This window comes from Anomaloglossus baeobatrachus, chromosome 6 (assembly GCF_048569485.1).
Source record: "Anomaloglossus baeobatrachus isolate aAnoBae1 chromosome 6, aAnoBae1.hap1, whole genome shotgun sequence".
Taxonomy (NCBI): domain Eukaryota; kingdom Metazoa; phylum Chordata; class Amphibia; order Anura; family Aromobatidae; genus Anomaloglossus; species Anomaloglossus baeobatrachus.
The window spans coordinates 534,433,369-534,457,445 of NC_134358.1; the positions used below are offsets into that span (position 1 = coordinate 534,433,369).

Sequence of the window (24,077 nt, forward strand, 5' to 3'; positions counted from 1 at the left end):
TGGGCGTGATGTTCCGGCCGCTCATCTCCACCCCTCCGCTTCTATTGTCGCTGTGACGCCGCACAGACCGCCCCCTTAGAAAGGAGGTGGTTAGCCGGTCACAGCGTCGTCGCCGGGCAGGTAAGTATGTGTGACGGGTCTGCGCGATGTTGTGTGGCACGGGCAGCGATTTGCCCGTGTCGCACAACAGATGGGGCGGGTACCCACGCTAGCGATATCGGGACCGATATCGCAGCGTGTAAAGTAGCCTTTAGTCTGCAAAAAAGCACATATGGGAATAGTCAAACAGACTATAATGTGTTTACGATCCTTGCTAGATGAATTACACTTCTCTATCTGATTCACTTCTCTGATGGACGAGTCTGGGTTTGGTGAATGCCAGTAGAAAGTTACCTGGTTGACTGCAATATTTTCGCTGTACAGCTTGGTGAAGGATAACACTATGAGCTTGTTCTACAGGGGTTGGCCTAATCCTCTTAATGCAGCAAGGTAGAGCTTATTACTTCAGCACACCAAGACATTTTATAATCTTGCATGCTTCCAATTTTGTGGGAACAGTTTGTAGAAGGATTTTTTCTGTTCCCCATGACTGTGCCCATTGCACAAGGTCCATAAATACATGGTTTGGGTAGCTTGGTGGAAGAACATGATCAACTGCACAGAGCCTAGACCTCAATCTCATCCAACACCTTTGTGATGAACTAGTAGGAAGATTATGAGCCCGGCCCCTCTTTAAACATCATAGTCTGAACTTGAACTCTTAAATGCTCATCTGGATGAAGAGGTAAAAATTCCCACAGACACCACCAAAATCTTGTAGAAAGTCTTTCAAAAAGAGTGGCAGTTGTTGTAGCATAAAAAGCACCAAGTCCATATTAATATCTATGAATGTAGAATCGGGGGTCATAAGAGCTCCGGTAGATGTAATATGTAGAAGTCACATTTTACCTACAGGAGGTTTTATGACCTCCATATAGTGTATATTTGGCACACAATAAACTGACTGAGGAGGAAAAGAAATGTGATGGACCATAAAATACATTTACAGCTACTTTATGGTAAGACCTTGTGAGACAGGCATGAGCTATGAATGGGAGGTGCGGACTGCCAAAGAGGGGTGTCTTACGAAAAAGAGGCATGACCTGCTAAAATGGTGGCAAAACCAAAAATTTTCCTGCATAAGAAGCTAGGAACAAAAACATATATATAAAATTATGACAATACAAGTTAATAGATAGAGGCTACACAGATATGGAATAGGGAAAAGAGTCGCACTACTCAGGGTGACCACACGGGACCATTGCGGTCCGTGGACACATATATATGAAGGCTGATTACCTACGGGCTAAGATTGACACTAAGGGTGCTGGTGGTGTCAGATTACTAACAGTATATTAGAATTAATCAGCCCTTGTACACCCGAAACATCAGAAATGCACAACCACTCAGCCGTCACAGAATCAAACTTCAATTATGCCCCTAATATAATACAGGACTATAGTAGTAAGTTACCTGCAGCCATGTGTCTATCGGTGAGCACCTGCCCGTGTAGCCACTCCCACCTCGACGCGCGTTTCACCGCTTCCGGTTTCGTCAGGAGGATGCCTCCTGACGAAACCGGAAGCGGTGAAACGCGCGTCGAGGTGGGAGTGGCTACACGGGCAGGTGCTCACCGATAGACACATGGCTGCAGGTAACTTACTACTATAGTCCTGTATTATATTAGGGGCATAATTGAAGTTTGATTCTGTGACGGCTGAGTGGTTGTGCATTTCTGATGTTTCGGGTGTACAAGGGCTGATTAATTCTAATATACTGTTAGTAATCTGACACCACCAGCACCCTTAGTGTCAATCTTAGCCCGTAGGTAATCAGCCTTCATATATATGTGTCCACGGACCGCACTGGTCCCGTGTGGTCACCCTGAGTAGTGCGACTCTTTTCCCTATTCCATATCTGTGTAGCCTCTATCTATTAACTTGTATTGTCATAATTTTATATGTATGTTTTTGTAACATTTAATAAATTGAGTATGATCACACATATATCTGCTTTGTGGACCTGATATTGTTGTCTATAGGATCTCTCATTCCCAGGGACACGCTGTATTACATATATGAGGCTAACTATAGGTTGTATAAGAAGCTAGGAAGTATGAGTCAGCCTAATGAACGGAATGGTATTTTCCAAACTAAATAACCCCTTGCTGCTAAGTCCAGCAAAATAACACTAATAAATGTTAATTTATATATATATAACAATCAGATTATATAAAGAAATGTGCTTATTTTGAACGCAGTGTAATCTGACCTGTGCGTTTTTCACATCCTCAACACGTCAATTTCTCTTACGGGGACGCTGAGTTTTCTGTGCAGATTTTCCCGACAAAATTACATTAGATGCAGAAAATCTGCAGGTAAAAAATGCACAAGTAGTTTTGGGGCATTTCCACTGTGAAAATACACTAAAACATATAATCTGCACATGACTGTATTAACCCCTTTACCACCGGGCGATTTCCCATTTTTCGTTTGTTTTTTGCTCTCCTCGTAACTTTTTTATTTTTCCTCAATCTTGCCATATGAGGGCTTGTTTTAGGCTGGATAAATTGTACTTTTGATTGAAACCATTAGTTTTACCATACAGTGTACTGAAAAACGAGAGAAAAACTCCAAGTGTGGTGAAATTGCAAAAAAAGTGCAATTACACAATTGTTTTTGGGATATTTTATTCACTGTATTCACTATATGGTAAAACTGATGTGTCGGTGTGATGCCTCTGGTCGGTAAACGTTCGTAGATACCAATCATGTATAGGTTTATTTTTATCTAAGGGGTTAAAAAAAATTCAGAATTTGTCCCAAAAAAAGAATTGCGCTTTTTGTGCCATTTTCTGAGATCCATAGCGCTCTCATTTTTTTGGGATCTGGTGCTCAGTGAATGCTTATTTTTTGCTTCTTGAGCTGACGTTTTTAACTATACCATTTTTGTGCAGATGCTACATTTTGATCGTCTTTTAAAATATTTTTGCGGCAACCAAAAAAAATGTAATTTTTTTGACATTTGGAATGTTTTTCTCACCACGGCATGTACCAATCAGATTATTTGATTTTATATTTTGATAGATCAGGCATTTCTGAACACGACGATACAAAATATGTGTATATTTTTTATTTTTTTAACTGTTTTATTTTCAACGGGGCAAATAGGGGGTGAGTTGAACAGTTAGGTATTTTTTTATTTTCATTTTGTTAATTTGTTTTACATTTTTTATTTTACTAGTCCCCCTATGGTACTTTATAGATCAGCAGTCTGATCTATCATTCATTTCTGTTGATCAGAGTTGCATGGCTCTGATCAGCAGAAATGCTTCTTTCCCGTGAGAGCCGTCACGCTGTCGGCTCTAACAAGAAATACGTCATGAAAGCGACAGGAGTCATCAGCTGACAAAAAACAAAAAGATACTGATCAGCCACTCCACCACCATATGCAATTCCTGGTATAGAGAAGGGGATGCACGGATCAGAGTCCAGCTGGTCACCATAAAAAGCAATCCAAAAAATTCCGAGAAAAATCCAGCAATCCCAAACGATAACAAAATTCCAAAACTTTATTTCACATTTTAAAATTCCATGGTTAGGACTCCATTAAAAGGAAAACAGATGACGCGTTTCGGATGCAAAAGATCCTTACTCATATTTCATATGAGTAAGGATCTTTTGGATCTGAAACGCATCCTCTGTTTTCCTTTTAATGGAGTCCTAACCATGGAATTTTAAAATGTGAAATAAAGTTTTGGAATTTTTTATCATTTGAAATTGCTGTTTTTTTCTTGTTTTTTTTTTTAGTCATCAGTGACCCTTTGCTACCATGGCAACCATCGGCTCCCCTTAATCGCGTCACGGGACTTACAATAGCAGTGGGGAACGGCGACCAGGGCCATTTAAATCTCGCTGTCACATTTCGATAGCGTGATCTAAGGGGTTAACAGGCACGGGTGGATCGCAGATCCACCCGTGCCTACTAGCCCCACATGTCTGCTGTACAAATCATCAGACATATGCAGGTAGCTTGGCGGATAGACAGATATATGCCCACAGATAACGTGCTGTCTATTTGTGTGTTTTAAAGAACCTGCTAGAGCACACACACTTTGAATCGCATGCTGCGATCTAAATATGGGAGGTGACATCACGCTCTGACGTTATGTTAGTACCTGCCCTTGGCCACTACGTCAGGCTCCATAGACTCCCATTTGATTTTTAACAGCCAATCACGATGCATTTATCCCCACGTGTACGGAACAAGCGTGTACTGAACTGCATTGTGCAGTTCAAGCACTGTATGTGACGTACTCACTTGTTCCATCCATAATGGACTTCACGCCCACCAGTACTGCTCCCCACGGTATTTAAACCCGCTATTGATTTGGTGCACTACACGTGCCCTGAGGAAGAAGGTGAAACGCGCGTCGGGACGTTTGGGGCTATACTGACGGACAGTTCACGCTGGTTAGTAGTACATACATTGTTCAAATTAGAACTTTAATTTACTATATGCTATAATCCACGGTGGTTAAGTGATGTAATTCATATGGCTAGTTACTAGTATAGGAAGTGAGCGCTCACTCTGGAACTAGGTATTACTACTGCTATATATGAATGCAAACAAATAGTGACCAATATATATTCTTCCATCTAGTTTGCATACATAAATATTGCATGTAACCAGATCACATTGAGTTCTATCCTGAGGTTAACCCCTCTTGTGTACATCTTGCTTGAATCGATTTTAACTTATGTATGTGGTTTTATGTGTCTATATTATGCAAAATAAAAATTATATTTTAAATAAATATTGGAGTAGTACCACTAATTCGCTGAGGTTTATATGCAGGTAGCTGCTGTGAGCCACCGGTGATTACCCGACATGACCAAGAACGCCCAGTTACGTCTTTGGTCATAAAGGGATCAATAATGTTTTGTCAAAGCCAAATATCAGAAAGTATCAAAAACAAAAACACGACACACCAACAAGATCAGCACAGTCGGTGCGGGCTATACACCATATTGTACTGATGCCTCTATGTGTTGTAAATATTTATATATTGCAACAACAATTGATGTATTTTTAGCCTATTTTTGAACTGCTTTTCTTCTACTCATTTCTGAAATAGTTGACATTTTGTTTTACTACAGTGTCTCCGAATACAATTATATTTAGAAATGCGAGTTCCCTTTCAAGAACAAATGGGGGAAAGCGAGAACAGAATATCCGTGAACTCTTGCTTCCTATGGGTGTCACCTATGTTTTTCATACGGCTGCACGTTATTCCGGTTTGATATTGTTTGGTTTTTCACGTGTGAAGTCCTTACGAGGGTGTGGTTTTTGAGTGGCAAGGCTCATTTCTTAAAATACCTGAATCTTGGCACTTACATTCCAAACATTGCAACAAGACTAAACAGCTATAACTTTTAGCATCTGCAGCTGCATTCTGAATGGAAGCCACGATGCTTATCTGCGCAGAGCTTAAAACCCATAAATGTGGAGTAAATTTGCATAAGAATGTATAGAATCAGATCCTGATTATAATGTCTTAGAATTTGGTGTAAACCCTGGAATTTCTATGTGGACCATCTGCTGGGTTTCACAGTTTAAGCAAAGTGGTGTTACACAGTGACCATCGGGGTGCTACTAGGTATAAGGGATTCCCGGTAAGTGCCCCAACACACAGGGTACACCGGAAACATGATACAACGGTGGGCCCTGGCGCTAAGGAGAGGGGAGCGGGGGTCACCTCCTAAGACCTGAGGCTGATCCCTGCACTCCCTAACGTCCCTATACGGGTTCTTCTACCTGTCACTGAACACGTGCCTAGGCCTTTGTTGACCCTAAATTCACCCTGGCTAGTGGCCAACATAGGAAGGAGTGGATACTTATAGCAGAAGGGAGTGGCTGCAGCTGAGATTACAACTACTTGTTATATCACTGCAGGATAGAAGTGAACCTTAACCCCTTCAGTACCGGATGGAATGAAATATGCTCCAATTAAGGGTAAGTTACGAGAGGACACCAAAGCTGATCTTCGATCCACAATGTGAGGTGACCTGATCTCAGATCCTCCCGAGATCACATCAGGCCGTGCCACACTTGAAGTGGATGAAAACTCATGCAGTAAAGCTGCATTTTTTTATGCTTTTCTTCCCCCCCCAAACCTGAACAAAAGCATGCATAATCGTCCTTGTGTTTTTAAAGGGAACCTGTCATGTGCAAAAATGCTATTTACCTGCAGACATAGGATTAATAGAAAAAGTGTTAAAATGCCATTGGCCGCCTTAGTGAAAGCCCAGCTACTGGGAGGAAATAAACTGATATTTTCCAGGGAGCTGCTCTTTTTACACTCTCAACTGTAACTATTTCCCGACACTTTGACACAAGCACAGTGTAAAGCGAGCTGTCAATCAAAGGGTCAGGGAGTGATTACAGTAGCCGCACACTGTATACTGAGCAGTGACTGTAACTGGTCAGCGCACACCGCTATGATTGAAAATAATAGGCTCTTGAAAGGGTATATGATCAAAATACTGTAATGAGCGGGCGCGAAAAAAAGTCAGACTGCCTGCGCATGCGTATTACAGAATCTTGAACTGCTGTCATCCGGGCAGAGCAAAGTGCGCATGCGCAGGAGCACAATGGAGGCCTCTCTGTGAATGTCACAGGAATCGTCACACACACGGGACTGGGCAAAAAGACGGCAATCCCACAATATGGAGTAGGCGCCGCACCGAGAGTAGCGACACCCATCGGACCGGACCGCCCCCTAGATAGTAAGTATTATAAAGATTTCTGGGCTCTTACATACAGTATTCTGGATTGCTGTATATAAGAGCTCACTGGTGGTGGCCACAGCTCATAAGGGAAAAACCTGGTGACAGCTTCCCTTTAAGGTCAAAATTGCCTTCATCCTTAAGGGGTTAATAACATTAACACTATATCTGTAGGTAAATAATATTTTTGCACTAGGCAAATTCCCTTTAAGTGCAGAATAGCAACGTTTCTCCACTAATAAATACTTGGTGTAGATTTTAGGTGCATGTTTTCTGCACATAAATCCAAAGCATCTTCAAATATCAGTAAAGTTGATAAGTTTTAACATCATCTCATGCACATGCTGCATAATTTCTTAGTGTGGAATCTGCAACAAAATTTGGCTTTTGAGTTTTGATGCTTTTTTTCCCATTCATTTCAAGATGAACCCTAAGTTTTTAGGAAACCTGGCTAGCCTGGCTTTGCTTTTGCTGCGATTTTGTTGCATTTATACAACAAAGTAAGAATATTAAAATGCATAAGTATAGAAAATATACACAGATTTTAGACGCTGAAAAGTTGCAGATTTCAGTTTAGAAATTTTGCATAAAATCAACACTAAATGCACATCATGTGAAGATATTCTTAGAAATAAACGCTGCCCTAAAGCTGGACCAAAAATACATAAAAAAGGAAAACGCAGCAGAAAAAAGCAACAAAATGGAGCAGTTTGCCTTTGCATACTTTACTCCAGACACTTGCAGAAAACATGCAGAAAAAAAGCAGAGGGACAGTAAATGAGGCGTCCGATGATGATTATGCTCTCATAGTATATGATAGTATGAAATCCCATATGTAACGTTATAAAACAGCTAAAGATTATGTAGTCATAGAATTAATTAATCTTTGCGCAGACATTATACCATCACATATGTAACATTCTTTAATCATTGTTTTCATAGATGCAGTTTAAAGTGAATCTGTCAGCAGGTTTTTGCTATGCCATCTGAGAGCAGCATTATGTAGGAAAAGAGTGATGTACCACTTAGTTTATTGGTTGCAACAATTGTGACACAATCAGAGTTCCTAGATGTAGCAGTGCTTAGAAAGCTAACCCCACCCACACCCCAGTTCTCTGTGTACATTGTCTATTGATACTGAGCTGCTTATCAGAGGAGGAGTTGTGGTCGGTCAAGCAGGCTCGAGGACTGTACTCTGTACAGTGATAATATTCTGGGGATAAAACCTTCATTATAAGTAAACAGCACACAGCCTAATAAGTGGCTGTGAAGTGCACTGAATTCATTGTGTTAACCCATATATCATTGTCACGGCTGTGTCATGGCTGACAGAAGGTCGCTGTATTTGGCTGCACAAACTGCTCCTTAATATTCCATCTTTTCCTCTGTGGTATAAATAGAGCATTGTGTGTCTTCTCTGTTAGGATTTTACTGTTTCCCCTTTAGGACCCTTTGGAGATCTCTTCCTTTCAGCTGCTAATCTTTATCCCTCACCTTTTGTGTCTTTTTATACCTGTATTTTCCCTGATATGTTGCTGATGATAGCGTTAAGTCTCTATACGGTCCTATTTGCAAGCAGTCGACTTGTAATCATCTGGAGAAATGTTGTATCTTGCTCTCCCTAAAGAGCACTTTACACGCTGCGATCTCGCTAGCGAGATCGCTAGCGTGCATACCCGCCCCCGTCGGTTGTGCGACATGGGCAAATCGTTGCCTGTGGCGCACAACATCGCTTACACCCGTCACACGGACTTACCTTCCCTGCAACGTCGCTCTGGCCGGCGAACCGCCTCCCTTTTAAGGGGACGGTTCGTGCGGCGTCACAGCAACATCACACGGCAGCCGTCCAATAGAAGCGGAGGGGCGGAGATGAGCGGGACGTAACATCCTGCCCACCTCCTTCCTTCCGCATTGCCGGTGGAGGCAGGTAAGGAGATGTTCGTCATTCCTGCGGTGTCACACATAGCGATGTGTGGTACCGCAGGAACATCGAACAACATCGTACCTGCAGCAGCAACTGCATTATGAAAAGGAGCGACGTGTCAAGGATCAACGGTTTTGAACGATTTTGCAATTGTTGATCGTCGCTCCTTGGTGTTACACGCTGCGATGTCGGTAACAGCGCCGGATGTGCGTCACTAACGACGTGACCCCGACGATATATTGTTAGCGATATCGCAGCGTATAAAGCACCCTTTAGTTATCTTGGAGATAGGTTGCTTGTTTGCTTTCTCCTGTTAATTTCCGTGTGTGTTCTTTATGACTTAGTGGGGTTGACTAGAGCTCATCCCACTCCAGTTCAGAGTCAGTCAGGGCCCACTTGGTGCGGAACCTATCTAGGGATGTCAGGGGCCAATGGATGGTTTTATTATTGATCACATCTCCCCCTCCCCTAGACACAGGGTTTCCCTCTTCCTTCCTCTCCTTTTTTGCCGTTTCCTCGGTATTTCTCCATACCAATTGTGAGAGTACCAGGCCAGCACAGATCAACGGATCTGTGAGGTCCTCGCTCTCTCTCTCTTCTGTAGAACGTAAGCTCTTATGGTCAGCAGGGTTCTCTCTTTCTCTCTTCTGTAGAATGTAAGCTCTTATGGTCATCAGGATTCTGTTACGACTGAGCTCTACCACTGACACTGGAATGAACAAACCAGGAGGGATGTAAAACCTGCAATTCACAAGTCCCTATTCAGACTAGGAAAATGCTGAACTTGACCCTGATATGTCCCTGCCTGACTGTGGTCGTTGGCACCCTAATGTTAAACTATGGCACCACAACTCAACATTAGCTGACCCTGAGTGTCCTTAACTGCACCCTCAACTATAAACAAAGTGTTTCACAAAACAACAATGAGAGTGAGACACAGGGATAAGAATGTATTCACACAGTCGGACAGTAAAGATGGAAGAAAATGGAAGAAACCCAAATGACCAACGGAATACTTCCAAACCTCCCAGATCCTAAACGTAACAGAATGAGAAGAAACTCGCAAACAAACTTCAGGAAAAAGCAATACAGATAAATCAGGAAGATAGCTGAAGAGTTGGGACTCCAAACATCCATCTATATTGGCATATAAAGTAGCATGTGCTTAGTGAGTATAAATAGCCCTGCCCAAGATGTGATAGGGCAAACAAAACAATGAAGTCCTAACACCTGAATAAAAGTAAAACAGGAGGCAAGCCAAAGGAAAGGAAAGACAAGAGAACTATCAGAAGTTGGACATAGACAAACAGGCTGTGGTCTAACTGAAAGAGAAACCAGCCACACAACCAGAGGACTGAGCCTGGGGTCGAGCCATGACAGGTTCTCTCTCTCTTATGTAGACTTTATTTTATGGTCAGTGGGGTCTTCTCTCTCTCTCTCTCTCTCTCTCTCTCCTGTAGAGTGTAAGCTCTTATAGTCAATGAGACCCTGCCTCTTTCCCTTCTGTAGTGTGTAAGCTCTCATAGCAGAGAGGTCCTCTCTCTCTCTTCTGTAGAGTGTAAGCTCTTATGGTCAGCGGGGTCCTCTCTCTCTTCTGTACTTTCTTCAGCAGGGTGTATGGTCTCTCTTATGGTCAGCAGAGTCATCTCTTCTGTACTCTCTCCAGTAGAGTGTAAGCTCTTATGGTCAGCAGTGTCCTGTCTTTATCACCTGTAGAGTGTAAGCTCTTATGGTCAATGAGGTCTTGTCTCTCTCTCTTCTGTAGAGTGTAAGCTCTCATGGCAGGGATGTTCCCTCTCTCCCTATTCTGTAGAGTGTAAGCTCCTGTGGTCAGCGGGGTTGTCTCTCTTTTATGTACTATCTTCAGTAGGGTGTAGGCTTTTATAATCAGCGGGGTCCTTTCTTTCTCTACTGTAGAGTGTAAGCTCTTATGGTCAGCAGGGCCCTCACTCTCTCTCTCCTGTAGAGTGTAAGCTCTTATGGTCAGCAGGGCCCTTGCTCTCTCTCTCCTGTAGACGGTAAGCTCCTATGGTCAGCAGGGCCTTTGTTTTCTCTCTCTCCTGTAGAGTGTAAGCTCTTATGGTCAGCAGGGTCCTCTCTCCTGTAGAGTGTAAGCTCTTATGGTCAGTGGGGCCCTTGCTTTCTCTCTCCTGTAGAGTGTAAGCTCTTATGGTCAGCAGGGCCCTTGCTCTCTCTCCTGTAGAGTGTAGGTTCTTATCATCATCATCAGGGCCCTCGCTCTTTCTCCTGTAGAATGTAGGCTCTTATGGTCAGCAGGGCCTTTGCTCTCTCTCTCCTGTAGACGGGAAGCTCTTATGGTCAGTAGGGTCCACTCTCTCTCTCTCCTGTAGAGTGTAAGCTCTTATGGTCAGCAGGGCGCTCAATCTCTCTCTCTCCTGTAGAGTGTAAGCTCTTATGGTCAGCAGGGCCCTTGCTCTCTCTCTCCTGTAGACGGTAAGCTCTTATGGTCAGCAGGGCCCTTGTTTTCTCTCTCTCCTGTAGAGTGTAAGCTCTTATGGTCAGTAGGGTCCTCGCTCTCTCTTCTATAGAGTGTAAGCTCTTATGATCAGCAGGGCGTTCAATCTCTCTCTCTCCTGTAGACGGGAAGCTCTTATGGTCAGTAGGGTCCACTCTCTCTCTCTCCTGTAGAGTATAAGCTCTTATGGTCAGCAGGGCGCTCAATCTCTCTCTCTCCTGTAGAGTGTAAGCTCTTATGGTCAGCAGGGCCCTTGTTTTCTCTCTCTCCTGTAGAGTGTAAGCTCTTATGGTCAGTAGGGTCCTCGCTCTCTCTCCTATAGAGTGTAGGTTCTTATCATCATCAGCAGGGCCCTCGCTCTCTCTCCTGTAGAGTGTAGGATCTTATGGTCAGCAGGGCCCTTGCTCTCTCTCCTATAGAGTGTAAGCTCTTATGGTCAGCAGGGCGCTCAATCTCTCTCTCTCCTGTAGAGTGTAGCTCTTGTGGTCAGCAGGGCCCTCGCTCTCTCTCCTGTAGAGTGTAAGCTCTTATGGTCAGCAGGGCCCTTGCTCTCTCTCTCCTGTAGACGGTAAGCTCCTATGGTCAGTAGGGCCCTTGTTTTCTCTCTCTCCTGTAGAGTGTAAGCTCTTATGGTCAGCGGGGCCCTCGCTTTCTCTCTCCTGTAGAGTGTAGGTTCTTATCATCATAAGCAGGGCCCTCGCTCTTTCTCCTGTAGAATGTAGGCTCTTATGGTCAGCAGGGCCCTTGCTCTCTCTCCTATAGAGTGTAAGCTCTTATGGTCAGCAGGGCGCTCAATCTCTCTCTCTCCTGTAGAGTGTAAGCTCTTATGGTCAGCAGGGCCCTCGCTCTCTCTCCTGTAGAGTGTAAGCTCTTATGGTCAGCAGGGCCCTTGCTCTCTCTCTCCTGTAGACGGTAAGCTCCTATGGTCAGCAGGGCCCTTGTTTTCTCTCTCTCCTGTAGAGTGTAAGCTCTTATGGTCAGCGGGGCCCTCGCTTTCTCTCTCCTGTAGAGTGTAGGTTCTTATCATCATCAGCAGGGCCCTCGCTCTTTCTCCTGTAGAATGTAGGCTCTTATGATCAGCAGGGCGCTCAATCTCTCTCTCTCCTGTAGTGTGTAAGCTCTTATGGTCAGCAGGGCCCTTGCTCTCTCTCTCCTGTAGACAGTAAGTTCTTATGGTCAGCAGGGCCCTTGTTTTCTCTCTCTCCTGTAGAGTGTAAGCTCTTATGGTCAGTAGGGTCCTCGCTCTCTCTCCTATAGAGTGTAAGCTCTTATGGTCAGCAGGGCGCTCAATCTCTCTCTCTCCTGTAGACGGGAAGCTCTTATGGTCAGTAGGGTCCTCGCTCTCTCTCCTGTAGAGTGCAGGTTCTTATCATCATCAGCAGGGCCCTCGCTCTCTCTCCTGTAGAGTGTAGGCTCTTATGGTCAGCAGGGCCCTTGCTCTCTCTCCTATAGAGTGTAAGCTCTTATGGTCAGCAGGGCGCTCAATCTCTCTCTCTCTCCTGTAGTGTGTAAGTTCTTATGGTCAGCAGGGCCCTCGCTCTCTCTCTCCTGTAGACGGGAAGCTCTTATGGTCAGTAGGGTCCACTCTCTCTCTCTCCTGTAGAGTGTAAGCTCTTATGGTCAGCAGGGCGCTCAATCTCTCTCTCTCCTGTAGAGTGTAAGCTCTTATGGTCAGCAGGGCCCTTGCTCTCTCTCTCCTGTAGACGGTAAGCTCTTATGGTCAGCAGGGCCCTTGTTTTCTCTCTCTCCTGTAGTGTGTAAGCTCTTATGGTCAGTAGGGTCCTCGCTCTCTCTCCTATAGAGTGTAAGCTCTTATGGTCAGCAGGGCGCTCAATCTCTCTCTCTCCTGTAGACGGGAAGCTCTTATGGTCAGTAGGGTCCACTCTCTCTCTCTCCTGTAAAGTATAAGCTCTTATGGTCAGCAGGGAGCTCAATCTCTCTCTCTCTCCTGTAGACGGTAAGCTCTTATGGTCAGCAGAGCCCTTGTTTTCTCTCTCTCCTGTAGAGTGTAAGCTCTTATGGTCAGTAGGGTCCTCGCTCTCTCTCCTGTAGAGTGTAGGTTCTTATCATCATCAGCAGGGCCCTCACTCTCTCTCCTGTAGAGTGTAGGCTCTTATGGTCAGCAGGGCCCTTGCTCTCTCTCCTATAGAGTGTAAGCTCTTATGGTCAGCAGGGCGCTCAATCTCTCTCTCTCCTGTAGAGTGTAAGCTCTTATGGTCAGCAGGGCCCTCGCTCTCTGTCCTGTAGAGTGTAAGCGCTTATGGTCAGCAGGGCCCTTGCTCTCTCTCTCCTGTAGACGGTAAGCTCCTATGGTCAGCAGGGCCCTTGTTTTCTCTCTCTCCTGTAGAGTGTAAGCTCTTATGGTCAGCGGGGCCCTCGCTTTCTCTCTCCTGTAGAGTGTAGGTTCTTATCATCATCAGCAGGGCCCTCGCTCTTTCTCCTGTAGAATGTAGGCTCTTATGGTCAGCAGGGCCCTTGCTCTTTCTCTCCTGTAGACGGGAAGCTCTTATGGTCAGTAGGGTCCACTCTCTCTCTCTCCTGTAGAGTGTAAGCTCTTATGGTCAGCTGGGCGCTCAATCTCTCTCTCTCCTGTAGTGTGTAAGCTCTTATGGTCAGCAGGGCCCTTGCTCTCTCTCTCCTGTAGACGGTAAGTTCTTATGGTCAGCAGGGCCCTTGTTTTCTCTCTCTCCTGTAGAGTGTAAGCTCTTATGGTCAGTAGGGTCCTCGCTCTCTCTCCTATAGAGTGTAAGCTCTTATGGTCAGCAGGGCGCTCAATCTCTCTCTCTCCTGTAGACGGGAAGCTCTTATGGTCAGTAGGGTCCTCGCTCTCTCTCCTATAGAGTGTAGGCTCTTATGGTCAGCAGGGCCCTTGCTCTCTCTCCTATAGAGTGTAAGCTCTTATGGTCAGCAGGGCGCTCAATCTCTCTCTCTCCTGTAGAGTGTAAGCTCTTATGGTCAGCAGGGCCCTTGCTCTCTCTCTCCTGTAGACGGGAAGCTCTTATGGTCAGCAGGGCCCCTTGTTTTCTCTCTCTCCTGTAGAGTGTAAGCTCTTATGGTCAGTAGGGTCCTCGCTCTCTCTCCTATAGAGTGTAGGTTCTTATCATCATCAGCAGGGCCCTCGCTCTCTCTCCTGCAGAGTGTAGGCTCTTATGGTCAGCAGGGCCCTTGCTCTCTCTCCTATAGAGTGTAAGCTCTTATGGTCAGCAGGGCGCTCAATCTCTCTCTCTCCTGTAGAGTGTAGCTCTTATGGTCAGCAGGGCCCTCGCTCTCTCTCCTGTAGACGGTAAGCTCCTATGGTCAGCAGGGCCCTTGTTTTCTCTCTCTCCTGTAGAGTGTAAGCTCTTATGGTCAGCGGGGCCCTCGCTTTCTCTCTCCTGTAGAGTGTAGGTTCTTATCATCATCAGCAGGGCCCTCGCTCTTTCTCCTGTAGAATGTAGGCTCTTATGGTCAGCAGGGCCCTTGCTTTCTCTCTCCTGTAGAGTGTAAGCTCTTATGGTCAGCAGGGCGCTCAATCTCTCTCTCTCCTGTAGAGTGTAAGCTCTTATGGTCAGCAGGGCCCTTGCTCTCTCTCTCCTGTAGACGGTAAGCTCTTATGGTCAGCAGGGCCCTTGTTTTCTCTCTCTCCTGTAGTGTGTAAGCTCTTATGGTCAGTAGGGTCCTCGCTCTCTCTCCTATAGAGTGTAAGCTCTTATGGTCAGCAGGGCCCTCGCTCTCTCTCTCCTGTAGACGGGAAGCTCTTATGGTCAGCAGGGCCCTTGTTTTCTCTCTCTCCTGTAGAGTGTAAGCTCTTATGGTCAGTAGGGTCCTCGCTCTCTCTCTTATAGAGTGTAAGCTCTTATGATCAGCAGGGCGCTCAATCTCTCTCTCCTGTAGACGGGAAGCTCTTATGGTCAGTAGGGTCCACTCTCTCTCTCTCTCCTGTAGAGTGTAGCTCTTATGGTCAGCATGGCCCTCGCTCTCTCTCCTGTAGACGGTAAGCTCCTATGGTCAGCAGGGCCCTTGTTTTCTCTCTCTCCTGTAGAGTGTAAGCTCTTATGGTCAGCAGGGTCCTCTCTCCTGTAGAGTGTAAGCTCTTATGGTCAGCGGGGCCCTCGCTTTCTCTCTCCTGTAGAGTGTAGGTTCTTATCATCAGCAGGGCCCTCACTCTTTCTCCTGTAGAATGTAGGCTCTTATGGTCAGCAGAGCCCTTGCTCTCTCTCTCCTGTAGACGGGAAGATCTTATGGTCAGTAGGGTCCACTCTCTCTCTCTCCTGTAGACGGGAAGATCTTATGGTCAGTAGGGTCCACTCTCTCTCTCTCCTGTAGAGTGTAAGCTCTTATGGTCAGCAGGGCGCTCAATCTCTCTGTCCTGTAGAGTGTAAGCTCCTATGGTCAGTAGGGTCCTCGCTCTCTCTTCTGTAGAGTGTAGGTTCTTATCATCATCAGCAGGGCCCTCACTCTCTCTCCTTTGGGGGGAAGGCTCTTATGGTCAGCAGGGCCCTTGCTCTCTCTCCTATAGAGTGTAAGCTCTTATGGTCAGCAGGGCCCTTGCTCTCTCTCTCCTGTAGACGGTAAGCTCCTATGGTCAGCAGGGCCCTTGTTTTCTCTCTCTCCTGTAGAGTGTAAGCTCTTATGGTCAGCAGGGCCCTCGCTTTCTCTCTCCTGTAGAGTGTAGGTTCTTATCATCATCAGCAGGGCCCTCGCTCTTTCTCCTGTAGAATGTAGGCTCTTATGGTCAGCAGGGCCCTTGCTCTCTCTCTCCTGTAGACGGGAAGCTCTTATGGTCAGTAGGGCCACTCTCTCTCTCTCCTGTAGAGTGTAAGCTCTTATGGTCAGCAGGGCGCTCAATCTCTCTGTCCTGTAGAGTGTAAGCTCTTATAGTCAGCAGGGCCCTTGCTCTCTCTCTCCTGTAGACGGTAAGCTCTTATGGTCAGCAGGGCCCTTGTTTTCTCTCTCTCCTGTAGAGTGTAAGCTCTTATGGTCAGTAGGGTCCTCGCTCTCTCTCCTATAGAGTGTAAGCTCTTATGGTCAGCAGGGCGCTCAATCTCTCTCTCTCTCCTGTAGACGGTAAGCTCTTATGGTCAGCAGAGCCCTTGTTTTCTCTCTCTCCTGTAGAGTGTAAGCTCTTATGGTCAGTAGGGTCCTCGCTCTCTCTCCTGTAGAGTGTAGGTTCTTATCATCATCAGCAGGGCCCTCACTCTCTCTCCTGTAGAGTGTAGGCTCTTATGGTCAGCAGGGCCCTTGCTCTCTCTCCTATAGAGTGTAAGCTCTTATGGTCAGCAGGGTCCTTGCTCTCTCTCTCCTGTAGACGGTAAGCTCCTATGGTCAGCAGGGCCCTTGTTTTCTCTCTCTCCTGTAGAGTGTAAGCTCTTATGGTCAGCGGGGCCTTCGCTTTCTCTCTCCTGTAGAGTGTAGGTTCTTATCATCATCAGCAGGGCCCTCGCTCTTTCTCCTGTAGAATGTAGGCTCTTATGGTCAGCAGGGCCCTTGCTCTCTCTCCTGTAGAATGTAGGCTCTTATGGTCAGCAGGGCCCTTGCTCTCTCTCTCCTGTAGACGGGAAGCTCTTATGGTCAGTAGGGTCCACTCTCTCTCTCTCCTGTAGAGTGTAAGCTCTTATGGTCAGCAGGGCGCTCAATCTCTCTGTCCTGTAGAGTGTAAGCTCTTATGGTCAGCAGGGCCCTTGCTCTCTCTCTCCTGTAGACGGTAAGCTCTTATGGTCAGCAGGGCCCTTGTTTTCTCTCTCTCCTGTAGAGTGTAAGCTCTTATGGTCAGTAGGGTCCTCGCTCTCTCTCCTGTAGAGTGTAGGTTCTTATCATCATCAGCAGGGCCCTCGCTCTCTCTCCTGTAGAGTGTAGGCTCTTATGGTCAGCAGGGCCCTCGCTCTCTCTCCCTTCCCCCCACATGTATTTTCCAAGCAATTACAAGCTAGCCAGTATTGAGTGTCTCACACAGTAAAATATATTGAAGCAGAAGGATTATACATTCCAGATAATAGTTACTGGTGTTCCTAAATGACTGCACCCCTCCTTTATCCCTAGTGTCACTGACAAATTAGAGCAGGATGCCTTTGCTCGTACCCTACCTTGCAGCTATGGAGCAGACCGCAGTGCATGATGTGGTTATACTCGGCAAAGACACAGTAGATCAGCTGGGGCTGTCACTTCTCATCAGATGCAATATCTGGCCATCTGTGTCATGAAAACACGCAGAATAAAAACAAAATATCCCCTCCTGGTATCATGCGGCTTGGACCTAGTCCCAGACATCAGATAGCATATGTCTGAAGATCTCCCATATGTCACAGTCCGCTTTTAGAATGTAAGCTCTTCTGGACAGCACACTCATACTTATAACATGTTGACATGATGTTGACTTTTTATACACTGCCTCAAAGCATTTAGGTAACATGCGGTGATATTACTTGGGCATGGTTAGGTGGTATTAATTATCCAATATATTACATGTAGTCTGGGCACTGTAAGGCTGCATTATTTACACACTGCCTTAATGTTTTTACTGATTTATGGTTGTATTGGATGCTGTATTATAGCAATATTTATTTGACACTGGATGGTGCTATTATCTGAGTACAAATAGGACTGTTTTCAACAGTGATGTGCCACCCCCGTGGAAGCAGCCGAGCTGCTGGGATCCGGATTCGTTGTGGCTCGAGGGTCTCCGGACCTGGGGGCAACTCAAATGAAGGGGGTATTTACAAGGGAGTTGAGATATATAGTTCGTGACGCCAGCCATCCGTGGTGTACGGTAATTTGGGGAGTACTGCCGCTGCCGTTGAGAGTACCCCGGTTGTGCCTTCGGTCCCAGACCGGTGATAATGCTAGGCTGCCGGCTGTCCTCCTCGACAGGCCCAGGCACCTTGCCACAACCCTCTGCGACCGGGGGTCCGACTCCTCTAGGCCCAGACCACCGTCTGCAACCTAGACAGCTTCTCTAGGACTTGGAATACTGCACAGAAGGGCAGTTTGCGCAGTACCCTGTGACAACCTGATAGTCCAGGGGCGTCACAGTCACATTGACAATGATTTTCAGTTATTGTATAGCAGTATTATAATAGTAAGAAAGGACTGTATCTATCATATTGTGTCTACCGTAATGCCATATTTGTATCAAATATTATAGTTAAAGCAGATCTCACACGATGTCACATTTAAATCTTTTTGATTTTTTTTTTTAATTTTTTGCCCTGAAAAATGCGCTAGGTCTTATTTTCAGGGTAGGGCTTATTCCTAGGGAAACACGATTTAGGGGTAAGTTTATCCCTCCAAAATTGGCAGAAACTCCCCCAGGAGCATCCTTCTTACCAGACCCCGGACATCTATGTCGCTCCATAGTGGTCCGCCCCTGCTTCCGGACAGCACTCACACACACACATCAGATCAGATCGCACATACACACATGACGCGCCCACGGGGTCTGGGGGGTTACTCGTCACTGGGCCGGTGTAGGGGTGGGTGGGATGTCACAGCTGCCAGGCCCGGTTCTGTGACCCCGGCGGTGTCAATAAAGATGGAGGGGTTATTTACAAGGGAGAAGAGTTTGTATTTGTGACGCCACCTGTGGTTTGCGGCTAATATAGAAGCCACCGCTGCGGGAGGTATCCTCTGGGGCAGATGGTAGCGCAGCTCGGTTGGTGCAGCTCTCCACAGGCAGATGTCATGTCCCCACCGGAGTCTGCTCCTTCGACTTCTGCTCTGATCACCAGGCTACGCCGTGTTCCCGCCATGGATAGTGCTGGTGATGGGAGAGGAATCGGTGCCCATGGCTCTGCTGAGCGCAGGATCCGCTGATCCACTAGGCTGGGTTTCCCTGGCACCTGCAGTACCACTGGCTGACTGTAGGTGGCGTGTGTCTTCCAGCTGAAGTTGCCATCATTCACCTGCAGCCAATGGGAAGACACCACACCCTTTTTATTACCCCTCCTGTCATCTGACCACTGCCAGAGATAGTTCTAGTCCTGGTCCCTGTGTTATTTGTATAGTGATTCCTGTGTACTGATCTCTGCTTGTTTTCTGACTACCCTCCTGCCTGCTGTTTATGTACCTCGCTGCCCGATCCGGATTTGACCACTGTTTGTTTTCTGAATACGTCCTTGCCTGCCGATTCTGTCCCTGTTCTACAATTCCTGGTTTGACCCTGCCTGACGACTACTCTCTCGGACTGCTGCCTTCGACAGGTAGTGATCTCCAGGGCCCTGTGTAATTCCAAATCCCTGTATATGGGTTAAAGGGTTTCAGGGTTCTGGGGGTCCTGCTTGATGAGTGGCTTCTCTCTAGCCTGTCCATTACAGCCTGTCTGAGTCTGTACATCCAGGCAGGCGTTACAGCAGAGCTCAGGCCACAGGGATGATGGGAGTAGTAGTATTGATGCTGTCGTGCAGCTAAAGCAAGGATAGGGCGCGGGAAGGATTGGACGACACAGGGGTTGCATTCAAAGTTCTTTACTCACTGAAGTGTCACCGTCTCTGGAGTGCTGGACTCCGCTGTCATGGGATCCAGCCGATCCCAGATAGTTCGGAGGCCAAGGCTGGTGCTTCTCCCTGTGTGTCCTTCCTTTTGGGTGTCCCTCCACCCCAGCGTCTGGCTAGTGGAACAGGTCATGGGTACCTGTCACACTCGCCGTGAGCCCTGGGATCCCCCTTTCTATCTGGGAACCCAGGTCGAGCGCTCCAGCTCCAGACCACGGGTCCCTGGCTTTTCTGAGTGCTCTTCCAATCTGTGTCCGTTGAGTTCCTCCTCCTGTCTCCTTCTGTGTGTGTGTGTGTGTGTGTGTGTGTGTCGGGTTACTGAACTAGTGGGCAGGATGTCCCATACCTCGTGATAGCCAGCCCCCAGCACTTTACCCTAACCTAGTCCCAGTGGGAGGGCAACTGACTGTGTTGTATGGATTGTGGTGTTTACCAGCAATGACCTCCTCTGTACCCAGGATGAATACCGCACCTCAGCTGAGGTGCAGTACCCTCTGGGAACTGAAGCATCAGGGGCGCCACACACACACATCAGATCAGATCGCACATACATATACATATCAGGTCAGATAGCACACACACATCAGATCACACACACACATATACACACACACACATCAGATCAGATCGCACATACATACACACACACACACACACACACATCAGATCAGATCACACACACACATATACACACACACATCAGATCAGATCGCACATACATACACATACACACACACACACACACACACACTCAGATCAGATCAGATAGCACATACATACACATACACACACACACACACACACACACACACACCATCCGGTAATACCATATAGCTTCCAGCCATCCCAGGTCCCCGAAGCAGTACGATTTCACCGGATGTGTGTGTGTGGGTGTGCGTTCCATTGCAGGTCCTCCCATTTAGTGTCTCGTGAGTATGATTGCAGGGTCTTCTCTCTTCTTTCTTCTTTCTATAATAAAATGTTCTGTAGTATCTTTAACTTTTTTATCTGCATGGACACTTCATTATTGAACCACAACTAGGGCTAATTTTCGGGATAGGGCTTATATTTAAGCCTTAAGCCTGCTTTACACGAGTCGATCTATCGTGCGATAGCACGAGCGATCATACCCGCCCCAGTCGTTTTTGCGTCACGGGCAAATCGCTGACCGTGGCGCACAAACTCGTTTAACCCCCGTCACACGCACTTACCTTGCGGACGACCTCGCTGTGGGCGACGAACGTCCACGTCCTGAAGTGGGAGGGACGTTCGGCGTCACAGTGACGTCACACGTCAGCCGGCCAATAGAAGCGGAGGGGCGGAGATGAGCGGGATGTAAACATCCCGCCCACCTCCTTCCTTCCATTTAGCTGGCGGGTGCCGTGAGACGCAGATACGCTGTGTTCATCGTTCCCGTGGTGTCACACGGAGCAACGTGTGCTGCCACGGAAACAATGAACAACCAGCGCCATTAAAAATAAACGATATTAGGAAAGTTAACGAGTACACGACTCACGATTTGTGAGCGATACTGTGTCGCTCGGAAGTGTCACACGAGACGACGTCGTGCGCTATGCCGGATGTGCGTCACGAAAACCGTGACCCCGACGACATATCACACGATATATCGTCTCGTGTACAGCACCCTTTACTCCTAAAAGGCCGAAAATTCCTGCTAGGGCTTAGTTTTGGGTTACGACTTATGTGCCACTAAGTTTAAAACAAATTGTTAGTTTGCAGAGGTGACATTTTAGGTCAAGTATCAATATTACATTTTTCCAACATCAAAAAATGATTTCTTTCAGCGAGGCACTTAATAATACAAGGTTCATATAGCGCATCCTATTGATAATTATGGCTTCTGCATACGATGGTATGAGTAACCAGATTATACAGAGCGCATCACTCAGAGGGGGAAATTAGTCATTGCATATGAGATTCCTAGAAGAACATTGTCTGACAGCCTGAAAATTCATGTAAATTGCAGGACGGCATACAGATTCTGTGTATAACTTGGAGAATGATAATGGAAGGTTTATAGCGTTCACTTATTAAAGGGAACCTGCAGCCAAATTCTTATCAGAATCTGACCTTTCTTCTGTCTTTGAAGTGTGTGATCATATGTGATATATCATTGACCATTTTATTTTTTATTTTTTTATAGACACTATCCGAAACAGTCCTTTACCACAGTGGCAGATACTCCAGAAAACCTTCGACTGAAACAACAGAGTGAAATTCAGAGTCAGGTAACTGAATATACACAGTCCTCACCCTCGAAAAGAAAGAGCACCTTGAAAGAGTCACCTACAATATCTTAAGACGGCTGTTCTCTTACTTCTATGATATCAGGTCAACACATGGCAAATCCTAGGCCCAAATTCAATTCTGGTACCTAGCCATAGGTTACAGGGTCCTTATAGCCTAAGTCCCTGATGAAGCTAGTTATGGCGAAACATGTCAGGCAGGCTAATAGCTGGGAATATTAACTAGCAAGTATAGGAATAGGAAGTGACTCTAGATTGAAATACTTGGGAATCTGATAATCAGTATTATATGAGGAATTGATATTATTACATCCTATCCCTTTTTGTCTGTCATTTTAATGATAGCCTTTAACTTATGAAATAAAAGTTATGTTTTATTGATCTTTAGTTAGGATACTAAAAGTATTTTTTTCATAGGGCAATCCAAATATTACACAAACGTTTCGCTCCCATCCTGAGCTTCCTCAGTGGGCAGATTGCTTGGGAAATACAGGTGTCCCGGAAGCAGCGCTGAAGAAGACTGTGGCATCCACTGCAGGAATCAGAAAAGTGGGGGGGGGCACCATTTGAGGGCCAAGTTTTCTTATAACTCCAACTCAGGAAGTAGGCTCTGAAATGCTCCATTGGGCTAAATGATGGCCTCGCATGTGGGTTGCTACGTCATTATATGTGGGACTTCCCAAGATAGTTCAGAGTGGTACTAGGTTAGCACTGGCGGTCTCATTGAAAATAAATGGGGCACTAGCGTGCGTGCACATCCACCACTTCACTTTAAAGGGGCACTTCACAGTCAAGTTCTCAAGACCAATCAGAGTTCCATTGGTCAGATCCCCACCAATCAGAAAGTGATCAACTCTCTGGGTGCCAAGATGGGACAAGTCCTATAAAAAGAATATCAACTAACTAGAATGGAGGTAGGTCCTGAGCTCCCCATTTCTTCTCACGGTGAGACCATTGTTTTTGGCAGTCCCATAGTTGTTAAATGGAATGGAAGACTATATTCTTGACCTTTGTTCCTTACTAACATAGGGGAATTGGGACCCCCAATGTAATGATCAATGGGGATCTTAGCTGTGGAGCCCCCAACAGTTGATCACTTATCACTTGAGATGAGCGGATCAATTTGTGGGACTCCCGCCTAGAGACCATGTACCATTGACCTTGGCCTCGGCACACCTCTGATGTCACCGTGGTGGGTCTGAGTGGCGATGAGGCCGTATCGGGTGCAAGCGACAGGCTTTTGTAACAGGGGTTAAAAATAAAATTAAAAAGAGAAAGAGAAAAATAAAATAAATAAACAAATAAAGAATTTGTGACGCCATTTGGGATGTCCGGCTTTGGTGTGGCCGGGCACTGCTGAAGGTCCCCAGGAGTTAGGTGGTGATGTGCAGTGCCAGAGGGTTCTCCCCTCATCCCCCCCAACTAGAGCTGGTTCCTGGGGATGTTGAGGTAGGGATGGCGCAGCAAGGAATAATCAGCCGGAGACAGGACAAGGAGCTTTTACCTTTTACTGATGCTCTGGAGAACATTCCTTACAGCATTCACAATGATGGTGGTCTGACCAGCCCCAGTGAGAGTTTGGCTTCTCTGCTCTCTGGTGGTAGTGTATTCCTCCTGCCACTACTTCCCTACCTTGGAATAGGTGTCTTGAAGTCCTGGAATTTTCAAGACAAGAGAACTCTGGATCTTTAATCCCATTCGGCGAGCCGGCGACTTGAATCCTGAGGGAAAACTCACTATTTTCTCTAGAAGTTTCCAGACTCAAATGTATCACTGTGCTCCCAAGCATTTCACTGCTCCTTATAAAAAGGCTAATAGCAGTCATTTAGTTTGCCACTGACCTTGAAAGTTCAGGTGGCCTAGGGACTGATACCCTGCCGATTTGTAGCAGTTACGTCAGGACAGCACTGTCTCCATATTACACTCCTCTTTTCACCTCGCGTCAACTTCAACTCCAACTATCTGAATTTAGCTCCTCCCCTTTATCCTTCTAGGGCTCACACTCAAGCTATGTTATTATCTCAAGTGAACAGCCCCAGTAAGGGAGTGAAGGCAAATGTGTGTTTGTATGTAGTGAACAGCAGAGAAAACCAAATCTCATTAAAGTTGGCAATACATG

At 46.3% G+C, this 24,077-nt stretch overlaps 1 protein-coding gene across 2 annotated transcripts in view; it reads left to right on the top strand.

Annotated features, from left to right (window-relative positions):
* LOC142243542 (LIM zinc-binding domain-containing Nebulette) overlaps window positions 1–24,077 on the top strand; it is a 321,524-nt gene that overhangs the window by 107,087 nt on the left and 190,360 nt on the right. For both annotated transcript variants that reach the window (XM_075315580.1, XM_075315581.1), the window contains exon 3: window positions 21,856–21,940. In XM_075315580.1, coding sequence (XP_075171695.1) covers window positions 21,856–21,940 — 85 coding nt within the window. The remainder of the gene's footprint in view (window positions 1–21,855; window positions 21,941–24,077) is intronic.